At 42.9% G+C, this 14,519-nt stretch overlaps 1 protein-coding gene across 2 annotated transcripts in view; it reads right to left on the bottom strand.

The window, feature by feature from the left end:
- Nucleotides 1-14,519, bottom strand: part of CELF5 (CUGBP Elav-like family member 5) — a 109,434-nt gene that overhangs the window by 87,734 nt on the left and 7,181 nt on the right. For both annotated transcript variants that reach the window (XM_070931885.1, XM_070931886.1), the window contains exon 2: nt 2,252-2,334. In XM_070931885.1, coding sequence (XP_070787986.1) covers nt 2,252-2,334 — 83 coding nt within the window. The remainder of the gene's footprint in view (nt 1-2,251; nt 2,335-14,519) is intronic.

Below are 14,519 nucleotides of genomic sequence, written 5' to 3'. Positions count from 1 at the left end.
CACGTGATCCCCTTTTGCGACCTTCTGACAAGCAAAGTCAATAGGGAAGCCGGATTTGCTTTACAACCATGTGACTCGCTTAACAACTGCAGTGATTCACTAAACAACGGTGGTAAGAAAGGTTGTAAAATGGGGCAAAACTCACTTAACAACTGTCTTTCTTAACATTGGAAATTTTGGGCTCCATTGCGGTCGTAACTCGAGGACTACCTGTGTTATATTTACCTGTGAGTGGGGAATGAATGAATGAATGAATGAATGAATGAATAAAAACAATTGTGAACAAAATTTCTTCTAAGGTTCAAACTGAACTAAAATTCGGGGTGCTTGAAAATTGGAGTTCATTGGCGAAGGTTTGGACACCAGAAAACCAGATCTTTTGGCAGTGATTCATTTAATGACTGTGGCAAGAAAGGTTGTAAAATGGGACAAATTCACTTAACAACTGTCTTGCTTAGCAATGGAAATTTTGGGCTCCATTGTGGTCATAACTCGAGGACTACCTGTATTATATTTAGCTGTGAATGGGAATAGATAGATAGATAGATAGATAGATAGATAGATAGATAGATAGATAGATAGATAGATAGATGATGGTTGGATAGATGATAGATGTAGGTAGGTAGGTAGGTAGGTAGGTGAGATAGATAGATAGATAGATAGATAGATAGATAGATAGATAGATAGATAGATAGATGATAGATAGATAGATAGATAGATAGATAGATAGATAGATAGATGATGGATGGATAGATGATAGATGTAGGTAGGTAGGTAGGTAGGTAGGTAGGTAGGTAGGTAGGTAGGTAGATAGATAGATAGATAGATAGATAGATAGATAGATAGATAGATAGATAGATAGATAGATGATGGATGGATAGATGATAGATGTAGGTAGGTAGCTAGGAAGATAGGTGAGATAGATAGATAGATGATAGATAGATAGATAGATAGATAGATAGATAGATAGATAGATAGATAGATAGATAGATAGATAGATGATGGATGGATAGATGATAGATGTAGGTAGGTAGGTAGGTAGGTAGATAGATAGATAGATAGATAGATAGATAGATAGATAGATAGATAGATAGATAGATAGATAGATAGATGATGGATGGATAGATGATAGATGTAGGTAGGTAGCTAGGAAGATAGGTGAGATAGATAGATAGATGATAGATAGATAGATAGATAGATAGATAGATAGATAGATAGATAGATAGATAGATAGATAGATAGATGATGGTTGGATAGATGATAGATGTAGGTAGGTAGGTAGGTAGGTGAGATAGATAGATAGATAGATAGATAGATAGATAGATAGATAGATAGATAGATAGATAGATAGATAGATAGATAGATAGATGATAGATGTAGGTAGGTAGGTAGGTAGGTAGGTAGGTAGGTAGGTAGGTAGGTAGATAGATAGATAGATAGATAGATAGATAGATAGATAGATAGATAGATAGATAGATAGATAGATAGATGATGGATGGATAGATGATAGATAGATGTAGGTATGTAGGTAGGTAGGTGAGATAGATAGATAGATAGATGATAGATAGATAGATAGATAGATAGATAGATAGATAGATAGATAGATAGATAGATAGATGATGGATGGATGGATTAATTGATGGATGGATAGATGATAGATGTAGGTAGGTAGGTAGGTAGATAGGTGAGATAGATAGATAGAGGACGGATGGATTGATGGATGGATGGATGGATGGATGGATGGATGGATGGATGGATGATAGATGTAGGCAGGTAGGTGAGATAGATAGATAAGATGATGGATGGATGGATGGATTGATGGATGGATAGATGATAGATGTAGGTGGGTAGGTAGGTGGATAGGTGAGATAGAGATAGATAGATATTTAGATGATAGACAGATAGATCGATAGTTTTTAAAAAAAGCATGAATAAAACATCTAAGGTCTGCCGTTCAACCTGAGCTAAAATTCGGGGTGCTTGAAAAATTGGAATTCATTGGCAAAGGTTTGGACACAGAAAAACCAGATTTTTTAGACAGCCCTTGGCCTCCTATCTCAAATGAAGAAATGCAAGAAATTGATGGTGAAATTTGTCTGCACTACCTTGCAGAGTTAACGCCAATGGGGGGAAAAAATCCAAGGAACATTCCTCTATTCTCCAAGCACATTTTGACACATGACGCAAAACTGAAATCGTTCCAAGATTTAATGGGTACCCCCCTGCAAAATTGTCAGATTCCCACACTTACCCCCGGAAGCGTCTTCTGTTCGTGTAAGGCAGTCTGAGCTTTGATAGCAGAGTCTCGGGCGCAGTAGGTCAGGAAAGCGCACCCTGAAACGGAAGCAGAAGGCACATTAAGCGCATCGTCCAGCGGTGGGTTTCCAATATTCTTACCATTGGTTCGCTGCGCACGCTCACTTCGTGCATGCGCCTTCCGTGCATGTGCCCAGCCTTCCATGCATGTGCTTTGCTTGCTCACGCGCCTTCCGCACTTGGGCCCACTTTTGAAAACATGCCTAAATAGGATGGCATAGCACCGGGGTGGGTGGGCGGGCCACCTGTGATCTCCACTACCGGTTCGCTTGAACCGATATGAACCGGCTGAATACCACCTGTGATGTCGTCTCTGTGTGCAGAAAGCATTTAACCGCTTTATAAAACCTTACCGGTAGTAAGATCCCACCTGAAATACTGTATCCGGTTTTGATCACCACATTTAAAAAAAAAAAGATATATCTTAACCTGGGATTCGGGATGCGGTGGCTCAGTGGCTAAAATGCTGAGTTTGTTGATCGAAAGGTCGGCAGTTCAGCGGTTCGAATCCCTAGTGCCACATAGCGGGGTGAGCTCCCGTTACTTGTCCCAGCTTCTGCCAACCTAGCAGTTCGAAAGCAGTTAAAAAGTGGAAAAATAGGGACCACCTTTGGTGGGAAGGTAACAGCGTTCTGTGCGCCTTTGGCACTGAGTCATGCCAGTCAGATGACCATGGAGACGTCTTTGGAAAGCGCTGACTCTTCGGCTTTGAAACGGAGATGAGCACTGCCCCCTAAACTCAGGAACGACTCGCATATATGTACGAAGGCAACCTTTACCTTTAACCTGGGATACTGTATATCCTGCAATCTGTGGTAGACATATGCCAGCTGCCAAGCATCCGATTTTTTTATCACATGACTGTGGGGATGCTTGATGCATGGTGGCGCAGTAGTTAGAGTGCAGTACTATTTGCACTGCCGGCTGCCTGCAATTTGGCAGTTCGAATCTCACCAGGCTCAAAGGTTGACTCAGCCTCCCATCCTTCTGAGGTGGGTAAAATGAGGACCCAGATTGTTGGGGGCAATAGGCTGACTCTGTAAACTGCTTAGAGAAGGTTGTAAAAGCCACTGTGAAGCGGTATATCAGTCTAAGAAGTGCTGTTGCTAGTTCTATGTTACGATGGTCCTAAGTGTGAGGACTGGCCGCTAGTCCCTTTTTTTCCGTGCTGTGGTAACTTTGAGCAGGTTGTTCAATGAATGGTGGTAAGTCGAGGGCTGCCTGTACGTCACACACCATGTCATAAGCATGGAGGAATCATTTGAAGTATTAGTAGCGCTTTATAAAACTTTAGTTAAGGCCACACCTGGAATTCTGCATCCAGTTTTCGTCACCACGTTACAAAAAAGATGTTGGAAAAAGTGCAAAGAAAAGCAGCTATAACGATTAAAGGCCTGGAGACATATGAAGAACCGTTGGGGGATTTGGGTTTGGCCAGTCTAGAGAAAAGAAAGACTGGAGTGGGGTGTCCAGTATTTGAGGGGCTGCCGCAAAGAAGAGGGGCTTAATCCAGGGGTGAAATGCTCCCGGTTCAGACCGGATCGCCTGATCCGGTAACGATGGAGGTGGGTGGTTCGGAGAACCGGTAGCAAAAATCCCTGCCCCCCCCCCACCATGCCCAGCTGAGCCACACAATCATCAGAGGCTTTTTTTTTTTTTTTTTACTTTTAAAAGCATTTTTTCTACAACCTCTTCCGACGAAAAAATGCTTTTAAAAGTAAAAAAAAAAGCCTCTGATGATCCCGCAGCTCAGCTGGGATCGTCAGAGGCTTTTCAAAGCATTTTTTTCTGCAACCTCTTGGCCGAAGAGATGGGAAAAAAAATGCTTTGAAAAGTCTCTGACGATCCCTGCTGAGTTGCCTGATCGTCAGAGAGGCTTTTCAAAGCATTTTTTAAAAAGCCTCTCTGACGATCCCAGTTGAGTTGCCTGATCGGCAGAGGCTTTTCAAAGCATTAGAAAAAATGCTTTGAAAAGTAAAAAAAAAAAAAAAAAGTTGGCCACGCCCACCCAGTCACATTACCCCACCCCCACCAAGCAACGCCCACAGAACCGGTAGTAACAAATTTTACATTTCACCCCTGGCTCAATCTATTCTCCAAAGCTCCAGAGGGCAGGACAAAAAACAACGGATGGAAACTAATCAAGGAGAGAAGCATCTTAGAACTAAGGAGAAATTTCCTAACAGTGAGGACAATTAACCAGTGGAACAGCTTGCCACCAGGAGTTGTGGGTGCTTCATCACTGGAGGCTTTTAAGAAGAGACTGAAGTGAACAATTACTTGTCTGAAATGGGCCTCCTGCTAAAGGAGGGGGTTGGACTAGAGGACCTCCAAAGTCCCTTCCAGCTCTATTCTGATTGACTGAAAGTAGGAAGCGGAGTCTAGGACCCTGGGTTTAATCCCTCTCGCTATCAAGCCCCGGAGAATCTACTCGTCGCCCACACTGTAGTGTAGGCAAACGATCACGTTAACAAACATCAGGAGGATAACCCTTTTTCAACGGAGACGGTTTACAGGTGGTTCTCGATTTACAACATTCGCTTAGCGACAGTTCAAAATTACGACAGTTCAAAGTGACAGTTCAAAGTCCAAAGTTAGAATGGCACTGAAAAAAAGTGACTTTATGACCAATTAACTACGATTTATGACCTATGCCTATGTTTTGTTGTTGTATGTGTTTATACTGTGAGCTTCAGTACCGGAGACAAATTGCTTGTGTGTCCAATCCCACTTGGCCAATAAAGAATTCTATTCTATTCTATTCTATTCTATTCTATTCTATTCTATTCTATTCTATTCTATTCTATTCTATTCTATTCTATTCCATTCCATTCCATTCCATTCCATTCCATTCCATTCCATCCCATCCCATATTCCACATTCCACATTCCATTTCATCCTATTCCATATTCCATATTCTATATTTAATTCCATTCCATATTCCATATTCCATATTCCATTCCATCCTATTCCATATTCCATATTTCATTCCATTCCATTCCATCCTATCCTATTCCATATTCCATATTCTATATTCCATATTTCATTCCATTCCATTCCATCCTATCCTATTCCATATTCCATATTCCATATTCCATATTCCATATTCCATATTCCATCCTATTCCATATTCTATATTTCATTCCATTCCATCCTATCCTAGCCTATCCTATTCCATATTCCATATTCCATCCTATTCCATATTCTATATTTCATTCCATTCCATCCTATCCTAGCCTATCCTATTCCATATTCCATATTCCATATTCCATATTCCATATTCCATATTCCATAGTCCATAGTCCATAGTCCATAGTCCATTCCATCCTATTCCATATTCCATATTCCATATTCCATATTTCATTCCATTCCACTCCATCCTATCCTATTCCATATTCCATATTCCATATTCCATATTCCATATTCCATATTCCATATTCCATATTCCATATTCTATATTTCATTCCATTCCATCCTATCCTATCCTATTCCATATTCCATATTCCATATTCCATATTCCATATTCCATATTCCATATTCCATATTCCATATTCCATATTTCATTCCATTCCATTCCATCCTATCCTATTCCATATTCCATATTCCATATTCCATATTCTATATTTCATTCCATTCCATCCTATCCTATCCTATTCCATATTCCATATTCCATTCCATCCTATTCCATATTCCATATTCCATATTCCATATTCCATATTCCATATTCCATATTCCATATTCCATATTTCATTCCATTCCATTCCATCCTATCCTATCCTATCCTATCCTATCCTATCCTATCCTATCCTATCCTATACTATACTATACTATACTATACTATACTATACTATACTATACTATTCCATATTCCATCCTATCCTATTCCATATTCCATATTCCATATTCTATATTTCATTCCATTCCATCCTATCCTATTCCATATTCCATATTCCATATTCCATATTCCATATTTCATTCCATCCCATCCCATCCCATCCCATCCTATCCTATCCTATCCTATTCCATATTCCATATTCCATATTTCATTCCATTCCATCCTATCCTATTCCATATTCCATATTCCATATTCCATTCTTCCACTTACAACCGTTGCAGCATCCCATTAATCACATAATCAAAATTCAGGTGCTTGGAAACTGGCATGCATTTATGACGGTTGCGGAGTCCTGGGGTCTCTCTCTGCAACCTTCTGACAGGTAAAGTCAATGGGAAGCCATATTCACTTGACAACCCTGTTACTAACTTAACCACTGCAGTGGTTGACTGAACGACTCTGGCCAGAAAGGTCTTAAAATGGGGCAAAACTCACTTAAGAACTGTCTCACTGAGCATCAGCAATTCTGGGTTCAGTTGTGGTCGTAAGTCGAGGACTACCTGCATTCTTTTCATATGCACGGCTCTCTCTGATTGAACTCTGATCATTCATAATTCTTCTGACCTGGGCATTTCTAGTTCAAATTCACCAGTTGATCCTTTTAACCGTAAATAAAGCCGTTTTCATTTGAAATCCCCGGAGCCTTATAGAGGGCAAAGGAATTGTCTGAATGAAACCGTTCTTGAAGTTTACAAAATCTGATTTCCTCCTCTATCAAAAGCCTCTTCGAACAAGGCTCCAAGGGAAGGACCGGTGTCAGGTCCAATCAGGACATAATCTGGGGCAGCGATGGCAAACCTTTTTTCCCTCGGGTGCCAAAAGTGTGCACCAGTGGTGGGTTCCTCCCGGTTCGGTCCGGTTCGGCCGAGCCGGTAGCGGTGATGATATGATGTCACCGAACCGGTTCTCCCCCCCGCCCTCCCACCCCCCCACCCCCTCACGTTATTCTTACCTTTTATTTGGTCCCACCCCCAATCTATTGCTGCCTTCTGAGTCCCAGCTGATGACTAGAGGGAAAAAAACTGTTTAAACTCTTGCCGGGGGGGGCTTCAAAGGGCCGCCCTACAGCTGATCAGTGTTAAAAGCAAACAAATGAGTCGGGTCGTAAGTGCGAGGACCTTCCAGAAATGACTCTGACCAGCTAGCCACGCCCACCTAGTCACATGACCTCCAAGCCACACCCACAAAATAAGCCACGCCCACAGAACCGGTAGTAAAAAAATTTAGAACCCACCCCTGGTGTGCACACATGCGCGATAGCACGCTCGTGTGTCCACATCCATAATGCAATGCCCCCCATGCACGCCCTGCCCCCCTGCGCACGCACACGCAATCCTCCCCCGTGCTGCCCCGCCCTCCTGTGTACAACCCCCGTTTTGGGCCTACCAGGCCTCCGTGAAGCCTCCGGAGGCCAGAAACGGCCTGTTTCCAGACTTCCGGTAGACCCATTTTTCGCCCTGCACAGGCTCCGGAGGCTTTCCTGGAGCCTCCAGGAGAGCAAAAACTGCCTTCTCCCGCCCTCCAGAGGCCAGAAATGGCCCATTTCCGGACTTCCAGTAGGCCCGTTTTTTGCTCTCCCAGAGCCTCTGCGCGAGCCATGTCATCCAAATCGGCATCCAAAACGGGCCGCGTGGAGACTCCTGGGAGGGGCAGGGCGGCATGGGCATGCATGTGTGTCTCCTGCATGCGTGGCAGAGACCCGAAAATCAGCTGGCAGGCGGGAGGCGCGGATGCATGCGCAGTGGAGCTGATCTAGGGCGATGGCTCGCGTGCCTGCAGAAATGACTCCACGTGCCACCTGTGGCACCCGTGTCATAGGTTCGCCATCACGGATCTGGGGTTTTAAAAACCCCAAATTCTGCTTTTGATTATCTGACGTCCCCTCCTATAGAAAACGGTTGGTTTGCAAACAACATACAGGTAGTCCTCAATTTACGGCCACAATGGAGCCCCAAATGTATGTGGTGAAGGGGAATTTGGTTCAGTGTATTTGTCCCATTTTACAATTTTTCTTGCCACAGTTGTTAAGTGAATCACCGTAATTGTTAAACTAGTAACACGGTTGTTAAGTGAACCTGGTTTCTCCATTGACTTTGCTTATCAGTTGGTCGCTGTTGTGGCCCCGCCCTCTTTGGTGCGTTCCAAAGTGTTTCCTTAACCCTCGACTGGCTGTGTGTGTGTGTGTGGGGACGGGGACAGATCAGTCGCAAAAGGGGAACCCATGACTCCAGGGCACTGCAACCGTCACAAACGTGAGTCAGTTTGACAAGCATCCAAATGTAAACCACATGTAAATCACATGGGGATGACGGAAAGGTCATAAGTGTGAAAAATGGTCATCGGCCACTATTGTCAGGGCCATTGTAACTTCGAATGGTTGCTAAAGGAACTGTTGTAAGTTGAGGACTATCTGCAGCTCTGTTTGCTCCCTGTTTGCTAAAGCAACCCCATAGAGATACTCCTGGACTTATGCCCACAGCCGGGGCCAGAATTTTAATTGCTAAGCAAGACCGTTGTTAAGTGAGCCATGCCCAATTTTACCACTTTTTTTGCCACAACTAGCCCACAAACCACAAAAGATTCACAACAGAATAGAAATAAAAAATTAAAATTGATGGCAGGACGTTGGCCTGTTAAAGAAAGATGTCCGCCCCCACATCAGTGGGTAGTGCATAGATGTACTACTACAACATTTTGTAGCAGATCCCAGTTGTTACTGTCAAGGTGTGTGTATTTCTGGGGATTTCAAATCCACAAATGCTGGCTAGGGATTTCTGGGAATAGAGATTGGAAATTCTGGGATTTCAAATGCACAAATGCTGCCTGGGGAATTCTGGGAGTTAAAGTCCACAAATGCTGCCTGGGGAATTCTGGGAGTTGAAGTCCACAGATGCTGGCTAGGGCATTCTGGGATTTCAAAACCACAAATGCTGGCTGGGGAATTCTGGGAGTTGAAGTCCATAGAACTTGACTAGGAAATTCTGGGATTTCAAATGCACAGATGCTGGCTAGGGCATTCTGGGATTTCAAAACCACAAATGCTGGCTGGGGAATTCTGGGAATAGAAGTCCATAGAACCTGACTAGGAAATTCTGGGATTTCTAATGCACAAATGCTGCCTAGGGAATTCTGGGAGTTGAAGTCCATAGAACCTGACTAGGAAATTCTGGGATTTCAAATCCACAAATGCTGGCTGGGGCATTCTCAGAGGTAAAGGCCACCATGCTGGCTAGAGCATTCTGGGAGTTGAAGTCCACCCATCTTAAAGTTGCTGAGGTGGAGAAACACTATTCCACAGAACCAAACCCGCCTTGTCTGATTGCCCGAAAGCTAAGCAGAATCAGACCTGGCGAGCATGCGGATGGGCGAGAGCTTCCGTCTCTTCCTTGCTGCATCTCTCTTCCTCCTCCGGTTTCCTGAACGGGGACAATTTACAGACAGGAGAAACGGAACCCACACTTTTGTGTGTGTATGTGTGTGTGTGTGTGTGTGTGTGTGTGCCTCTTGTTCCATGTGTTCGTTCGGCACCATCTGTGAAAAGTGCAACCTACACACCAGCTGGAGCCGCCACGGCAGAGAGATAGTGAAAAAAATGAAGGGGGAAGAGAAGAAATGACCGAGATTTTGGGGGAGGGGACGGCGGAGAACAGATCGTTCTATGAAGTTCGCTTAAGTTCTGCCATGGGAGAACAGCGAGAGGCCCTGTAAGGTCAAAAAAGTCAAAATGGCAGACACAGTCATTCCGCCAATGCCCTGCCTCTGTTCAACGTGGGTTGTGTGAGCAAGGCTCCAATGGGATGGCTGCAGCTGCCATTTTGACTTTTTTGACCTCCCCTCTGTAGATAGTGTGGCAATTAAGGGGATGCATTCGCAAATAACTACCGGTCGTCCTCGACTTGCGACTACAACCGAGCCCAAAATTTCCATCACTAAGCAAGACAGTTGTTTTGCCCGAGTTGAGGACATTTTTGCTATGGTTGTTAAGTGAATCACTGGATTGTTAAGCCAATCGAGCTTCCTGATTGACTTTCCATGTCAGGGATGGTCGCAAGTGGGAATCACATGACCCCGGGACATATCAACTGTCGTAAATACAGGCAGTCCTTGATTTACAACAGCTGATTTAATGACCGTTCAAAGTTGCAACAGCACTGAAAAAATTAAATGAATTGTTGTAAATGGAGGATTACCTGTATTTTTAGAAAAACCCATATTACTTCTTTTTTTTTATTAAACAACTAATCACATGAAGAGGAAAGTGCTAAGAAATTTGATCAGTAGGACATGGATAACTTATTTAGACGGCAAAATCTAATTATCAACAAGACAAAGATAAATCCATTTTTTTTTTGGAGACTTTCAATTCACAGTAATCTAGTTTACCCTACTTGCTGTAGGATCTTCAAATAAGTAACAGGGTATCAAAAAAAATGCAGAAACAAGGGTCATTTGACTGAATTCAAAAGTCTTGTAATGCAGTCTCCACTTACCACAGCTCGTTTAGTGACCGTTCCAAGTTACAATGGCACTGAAAAAAGTGACTTATGACCATTTTTTACATAACCATTGCAGCATGATCAAAATTCAGACCCTTGGCAACTGGCTCATATTTACGACGGCTGCAGCATCCCAAATGGGGAAGCCAGATTCATTTAACAACCATGTGACTACTCTGTTTCCCCGAAAATAAGACCCAACCAGAAAATAAGCCCTAGCATGATTTTTCAGGATGCTCGTAATATACGCCCTACCCCAAAAATAAGCCCCAGTTAAGATCATCAACCAGACGGAAGCGTTTAGTACTGTATTCCCCCCAAAATAAGACCTAACCGGAAAATAAGCCATAATGCGTCTTTTGGAGCAAAAATTAATATAAGACCCGGTCTTATTTTTGGGAAAACATCACTTAACAATTGTGGCAAGAAAGGTCATAAAATGGGGCAAAATTCACTGAACAAAAGTCTCCCTTAGCAACCACAAATTTGGGCTCAATTGTAGTCGTAAGCCGAGGACTACCAATACATAATTCAGAATTTTTGGGTGGGATGAAAAGTGACTCAGAATCTGTGCATTTCAACAATTACAGGATTAAATGGATGCCACACCGGAATGTAGAAATAGCAATGCAGCGATGGGAATTGCAATGAAAGCAAAATATTAAATTTATGGTGAATGTCGCCCTTAGACAGAATGGCTTCAAGCTGTTTTATCGCTGGGATATCACCCCAGTCTTAATTCCTAAAATAGATAAAGCCTTCTCTAAAATATTGTGGGAAATATAATGAGCAACTTGGGTCATTATATATAGAAAAAAGCCCAGAATCGAGTGGATGTGACTCCACTGAGCTAGGGCTGTAGAAAAATCTTGGCTACGTAGGAAAAACCTGGCTAAAAGAAAAACACACATAAAACCTACGAAAAGTAAGAAAATAGATATTGTACCTTTACAGGGAGGATACATGAGATGTGGGTGTGGCTTACTGATGATGGCTAACAAGCCAGAAATAGATCTATATAAGTCTCTCACTAAGCAGCATAGGGCAGCATAGGGCCTGCTGGCTGCCAGAAGAAAAAAGCCCAGAATTGAGTGGATGTGACTCCACTGAGCTAGGGCTGTAGAAAAATCTTGGCTACGTAGGAAAAACCTGGCTAGAGGGAAAAACACACACACACACACACACACACACACACACACATATATTTTCTTACTTCTTCGTAGGATTTATGTGTGCTTTTCCTCTAGCCAGGTTTTTCCAGAAAAACCTTGGTTACGTAGGAAAAACCTGGCTAGAGGAAACACACACACACACACACACACACACACACACACACACACACACTTGTCTATGTAAGTTTTCACGGGTATATATGTGTGTACAGTTAATATTTCGGGTTTCTTCCCGTGTAATTGTGAACATATCCCTAAAAGGGATATGTTTTTTAGGGATATGTTCACAATTACATGGGAAGAAACCCGAAATATTAACTGTACACACACACACACACACACACACATATATATATATACACACATATCTTCTTAAGTTTTCGTGGGTGTGCATATGCAAAAAATTAAAAACACCTGAGATTTTAATTTTTTGCATATATATATATATATTTGGTGGCAATGTTGCAGAGCTCAACAATTCTGGAAGATGATTCATACCACAAGGAAACAATTATTAAAAGCTGAATTCCGAATTGTAAAAAGCATGGTAAAATCACACCTTAAAAGTAAATTGACATAGAAATTAATTCAAAGTGGAAACCGTTCCTGCATCATAATTTAGTGCATGGACTTATATCCTACCTAAAATTTCAAAATTTTACGTCTCAGATTTGTTCTTCGATCTCATGTGATAACTAAAGCAAGAACCGAGTCTCGGTGTTGATTCAATGTATTGCTGGTTATCTATACTGATTTGGATTGTATGGAGCCTGGTTCCTGATATTAACTTATGCTTAAATCTCGGCAGTGTTTTTCAGTCATTTAAAGTGATATATTCACTTGTTGCTTCAGGTTGCCCTCGACTTGCAACAGTTTGTTTAGTGACCGTTCGAAATTACGACGACACTGGAAAAAAGTAACTTATGACGGTTTTCCTAACTTATATGTTGACAAAGAAAGTCAATGGGGAAGCCAGATTCACTTAACAACCGTGTAACTAACTTAACGACTGCAGTGATTCACCCAACTGCTGTGGCAAGAGAGGTCGTAAAATGGGGCAAAACTCACTTAACAGCTGTCTCGCTTAGCCACAGAAATGTTGGGCTCAATTGCGGTCGTATGTCGAGGACCACCTGTATTTATGTATTAGTAAATTTAACAATTCACAAATGATATGCCAGAAAACTTGCCTTTCCTTGACCTTTGTCAGATCTGCTATTTACTCTTTTGTGCTTTCTTCTTTTATTTCCTTCATCTGTTTTCCCTTTTCTATTTGCATTGATTTATACTGGTAGTCCTCGCAGGGGTGAAATGTAAAATGTGTTACTACCGGTTCTGTGGGCATGGCTTGGTGGGGGGGGTGTAATGTGACTGGGTGGGCGTAGCCAACTTTTTTTTTTTTTTTAACTTTTCAAAGCATTTTTTCTAATGCTTTGAAAAGCCTCTGACGATCAGGCAACTCAGCTGGGATCGTCAGAGACTTTTCAAAGCATTTTTTTTACCACCTCTTCAGCCAAGAGGTTTTGAAACCCAGCTGAGCCGTGCGATCATCAGAGGCTTTTTTTTTTACTTTTAAAAGCATTTTTTCATCAGAAGAGGTTGTAGAAAAAATGCTTTTAAAAGTAAAAAAAAAAAAGCCTCTGATGATCATGCAACTCAGCTGAGCATGGCGGGGGGGCGCGCAGGGATTTTTGCTACCGGTTCTCCGAACCACCCACCGCCATCACTACCAGATCGGGCAATCCGGTCTGAACCGGGAGCATTTCACCCCTGAGTCCTCGGTTAACGACCACTCCTTCAGTGACTGCTTGAAGCTATGACAGTGCTGAATGAATGGTGGTTATGTCTGGTCTTTGACGTTCTGTTCCTGTGGACATGTGGTCACAATCTGGGTGTTTAGCAAAAAGCTCACACTTATGATGGTTGTGAGTCCCACGGACCCACAATTACCACTTGCAATCTTCCCGGCCGGTTTCACACAAGCAACATCAATGAGGAAGCAGGCAAGGAAGGTCACAAGTTGTTCTGGTAAGTCTCAACAACCTACAGGCCCTTCCCAGCCTCTCTACATGGATGTTGTGCCTCGCTGGCCACCTGCACAATCTGTACAGCCACATTGAGGCTCACTAAGCTTGCACTATGCTTCCCCGGCCACACACACAGAGACGACCCTCACTCCCTCTCCCACCCAGCAGTAGCAGTTGGGTCTAGGAAGCAGGAGACAGTGAGTTCTAGACCTGCATTAGGCATGAAAGCTGGCTGGGTGACTTTGGGCCAATCACTTGGAGACTGTGAATTCTAGTCCCAATTTAGGCATGTAAACTGGGTGGATGACTTCGGGCCAGTTATCAAGAGGTGGTGAGTTCTAGTCTTCCCTTAAGCATGAAAGCCAAATGGATGAACTTTGGGCCAATCACTAGGAGATGGTGAGTTCTAGTCCTGCTTTAGGCATGAAAGCTGGCTGGGTGACTTTGGGCCAATCACTTGGAGACTGTGAATTCTAGTCCCAATTTAGGCATGAAAGCTGGCTGGGGGACTTTGGGCCAGTTATCAGGAGACAGTGAGTTCTAGTCCCGCCTTAGGCATGAAAGCCGACTGGGTGGCTTTGAGTCAAATCGTCAAGAGATGGTGAGTTCTAGT

Source organism: Pituophis catenifer, unplaced genomic scaffold, assembly GCF_029215685.1.
Source record: "Pituophis catenifer annectens isolate HBS135680 unplaced genomic scaffold, rPitCat1.0.hap2 SCAF_1, whole genome shotgun sequence".
NCBI classification, from domain to species: Eukaryota; Metazoa; Chordata; class Lepidosauria; order Squamata; family Colubridae; genus Pituophis; species Pituophis catenifer.
This window is presented reverse-complemented; position numbering and strand designations above follow the sequence as displayed.